Source organism: Triticum aestivum, chromosome 2B (assembly GCF_018294505.1).
Source record: "Triticum aestivum cultivar Chinese Spring chromosome 2B, IWGSC CS RefSeq v2.1, whole genome shotgun sequence".
Lineage (NCBI taxonomy): Eukaryota > Viridiplantae > Streptophyta > Magnoliopsida > Poales > Poaceae > Triticum > Triticum aestivum.
In genome coordinates this window covers 765,000,399-765,003,707 of record NC_057798.1, presented here as the reverse complement: position 1 = coordinate 765,003,707, position 3,309 = coordinate 765,000,399, and the positions used below count along the sequence as shown (strand labels likewise).

Below are 3,309 nucleotides of genomic sequence, written 5' to 3'. Positions count from 1 at the left end.
TTTGTTTTTATTTAATTTTCCTTTTATTGTTTTAAATTTTAGATCCACATTATTTTTACTTAGTAAAATATGACAACAACTCCTAAAATAACGTTTCAAAATAACCCTCGGCCACAAAAGGTTTTAACCCAAAATAAATTAGTGTTCTCTTTTATAAAATACCAAAGGCATTTATTTATTTGTCTTACCTACTGTTTTAATTAATTAAATGCATTTAGACCTTTTATAAAAATGTGGTTTCTCCACCAACATTACTTATGAATTATTTGTCACATTTAGAACATTTTAGTTTTGACCTTTGAAAACGTTTATCGTTTGCTTGATTTTGAATATGAATTTGAATCGGTTCCAAACTAACACGAGATTAGCGAAAGTAATCGAAGTGACGTGACATCATTAGCAGGGAATTACTGTAGCTAAATACCCGGGCGTTACAATATATGCCTGTCCTTGCTTTCTTAGGGAAAGATGGGGATGCACTACTGTCAACAACAATGGAAGATTGGCTCTTATCGGCCCCAACTGTCACAAATTTTTCCACTTCATAAAAGAAGTCATAGTATTGCTCACCCAGCATCCCTTCGGCTGAGGGGGGTATTTTCTTCACCTCCATGCATCCAAGCAAGATCCTAGCATATTCAGGTTTATGGATTGTGGACTCATCCACTTCCGATGTTATCCCCACCAACCCTCCAACATATGCAATATGTTCAACACATCTTTTTTCAATGGGTATGTTATGAATTTTCACGCAAGCCTTTTCCATAATGCCTTTGGCCCCTATCGAAGCAGACCAAGGGGTTATGCATACCACAACATCCCCCTCCTTCAGAGGCATACGCTTCCCATAGCAGCAGGCTCTCTCCACTTCGCTAGCGTTGGGAAAGCGCATGACAAGTTGAGTAGGGCTAATGGAGCAAGCCGTACAACGCCATTTTTTCTTTCCAGGTTTCCGGGCAAAGATGGCATTAAACTCATGTTCTATCTCTTTAACTGAAGCATATCCTTCCACAACAGTAATAACCACATTGTTCGTTTTCTCAGTATTTTGTTTAGATGCACACAGGTCAGGAATATAGAAAAAACCCTGCCCCAGAGATTGAAACCCGCACATAGATGGAACACACTCCCAGGGCCTCAAAGTTTGACATAATTGAGCCATATGACCTAACTTGTTGCATTTTTCGCACCGAATGGTAGGACAGCGAGGAGCGAAATGACCTGAGAGATTGCAATTGATGCAGAGTTCGCTTGTGGTCGACGTTGGTGCAGATGGTGGGGGTGGCGGCGCCGTTTTGGTAGCCACCACCGTCTCCTTGGCCGCCCCGCTCATCGCGCGCGCAGCCGCCTCCCATCTGTCCCCAACCGCACCTCCTCCAGTTCTCGACCCCCCGGGCGCCGCCGGTGGTGGATCTGGCTGCTGCCACTCACTTCCTCCAGATCTCGACCCCCCGGACGCCGCCGGTGGTGGATCTGGCCGCTGCCAAACCATATTGCGGGTTTGATTTGGCAGCGGAGCCTTGCGCCCTCCGTTGAAGCCGCCGCGCGCCGTGTTGTCGCGCCATCCTCCGGATCTCCCCCCACCTCGATCTCCCATCGCTGCGCTCGACGTGCCACCCGCCCGCTCCGCCGCAACAACTTGGGCGAAGGAGCGACCGTCGCCGTCGACCTTGCCGCGCCACCAACCGAAGGAATCGCGTGGGGAGTGGATAGGAAGGCAAACCCTAGCTCTCTCCCACAAGTGCCCGAAGAGAGGAGCGAGGTGTGCGTCTCGTGCGCTCGCAGCGGTAGGTGAGGGAGGAGATATGGTTCCCCCCTCCTCGCACGCTCTGGAAAACTCCACGCCCTGGGCACGGCTGGGGCCCTCCTGGCAGTCGGTGTTCTCGTGCCGCCCTTCCGCCATTGCCGTGCGGTGGGTGGGGCTCGAACCTGCCCCGTCACGGTTCAGCACGCTCGCCTGATGCACCGTACTCCCCCCGTGAACCGCGGCTCGCACCGGACCGTGTGCCGCAGCTGCTGACGCTGGCCACGTCGCCGGTAACCGATCCCGAATCTTCGCGAAGTGGCACGGCAACGAGATGACGTCACCAACGTCGATATGCTCCCCCGCACGCAGGAATCGAGCATCGACCGTGATCCCGCGCCCATCGGTCAGGACGATCCGGAGAGGGTCTCGCCGTAGCACCCCTAAGAGTCACAGCTGGGCGTGCTGGGTAGCTCACTGTTGAGGAACAGTGTAGTAGGAGTGCCGGTGTGCACGTATGCGGTTTTGGCCAGGCCCGACTCCGATCCTCCTAGCTGAAATCACACTACTGTTGCAATTACGTATTCCCTTTTTGTTTTGCTTTTGGACAAGGAAATTAAAAAAGAGAGTAAAGTTGCAGGGTACTACGTACGTGTGCACCATGGATGGATGGAAGAGACGGCGTGGCTATAAAGACGGAGCAGCAACATCATCTATCTATCCACCAAATATCTCTCTGCTTGCATTGCCTGCCTGCCTGCCTAGCTACATTTGACTTGCTTCGATCCATTCCATCCACTCAACTCAAGGAAGATCTACTGTACTCCCTCCCATACTAGCCGAGGTTCGTTGGGTAGGATAAGATCATCGATGGAGGAGGTGTGGAACGACATGTCGCTGTGCTCCACCCCGCTCGCGCTACAGTCGTACCACCTCCACTCCCCGGCCGCCGCTCCCTACCGCGGCGCCGCTGTCTACCCCCAGGACTACCTGGCCGGCGCGCCCCGCACGCCGCCGTCTCACACGGCGCTCACCCTGGAGTTCACCTGCCCCGGGGGGACCGGCGCTGCCAACACGGCCACCAGCTCCGGCGACGACCCAGCCGGCTGCCACTTTGGCTTCTCCGCGTCCGGAGGCGGCACCAGGAGGGCCGTGGTCCAGCCGGCGCCGGCGGTGGGCGGCGACCGGCGGCAGCGCCGGATGGTCAAGAACCGGGAGTCGGCGGCGCGGTCGCGGGCGAGGAAGCAGGCCCACACCAATGAGATGGAGCTGGAGCTGGAGCAGCTGCGCCGGGAGAACAGGATGCTTATCCAGCGCGAGCAGGACTTCATCAACGTACGTACGTATACACACGGCAATTTCTCTCTTTGCCATTTAGTTACTGTACCAGTTTCATTACCTGCTAGCGCTACCTAGCTGAAAATACTGGATGGTTAAATGTTGGCATGCAGGATCGCTTGGCGAAAGCGGCGCAGGTAGCCGTCCCCGACTGCAGCAGCAGCAGGAGGAACACTAGTAGTACCCTCCAGCAGCAGCAGAGGTGCCGCTCCGCCCCTGCACCATGA

At 54.0% G+C, this 3,309-nt stretch overlaps 1 protein-coding gene across 1 annotated transcript; it reads left to right on the top strand.

The window, feature by feature from the left end:
- Positions 1-2,515: 2,515 nt before the first annotated feature.
- Positions 2,516-3,309, top strand: LOC123039579 (protein FD-like). The gene is made up of 2 exons (XM_044462688.1): positions 2,516-3,079; positions 3,196-3,309. Exons 1-2 carry the CDS (start codon positions 2,615-2,617, stop codon positions 3,307-3,309), a joined length of 579 nt encoding a protein of 192 aa, XP_044318623.1. The 5' UTR covers positions 2,516-2,614.

Excerpts from the sequence above, each read along its gene's own strand:
- LOC123039579 (XM_044462688.1), top strand. The coding sequence starts at position 2,615 with ATGGAGGAGGTGTGGAACGACATGTCGCTGTGCTCCACCCCGCTCGCG. Across the intron at positions 3,080-3,195 it reads GCGAGCAGGACTTCATCAAC|GATCGCTTGGCGAAAGCGGC; the intron begins GTACGTACGTAT and ends GTTGGCATGCAG.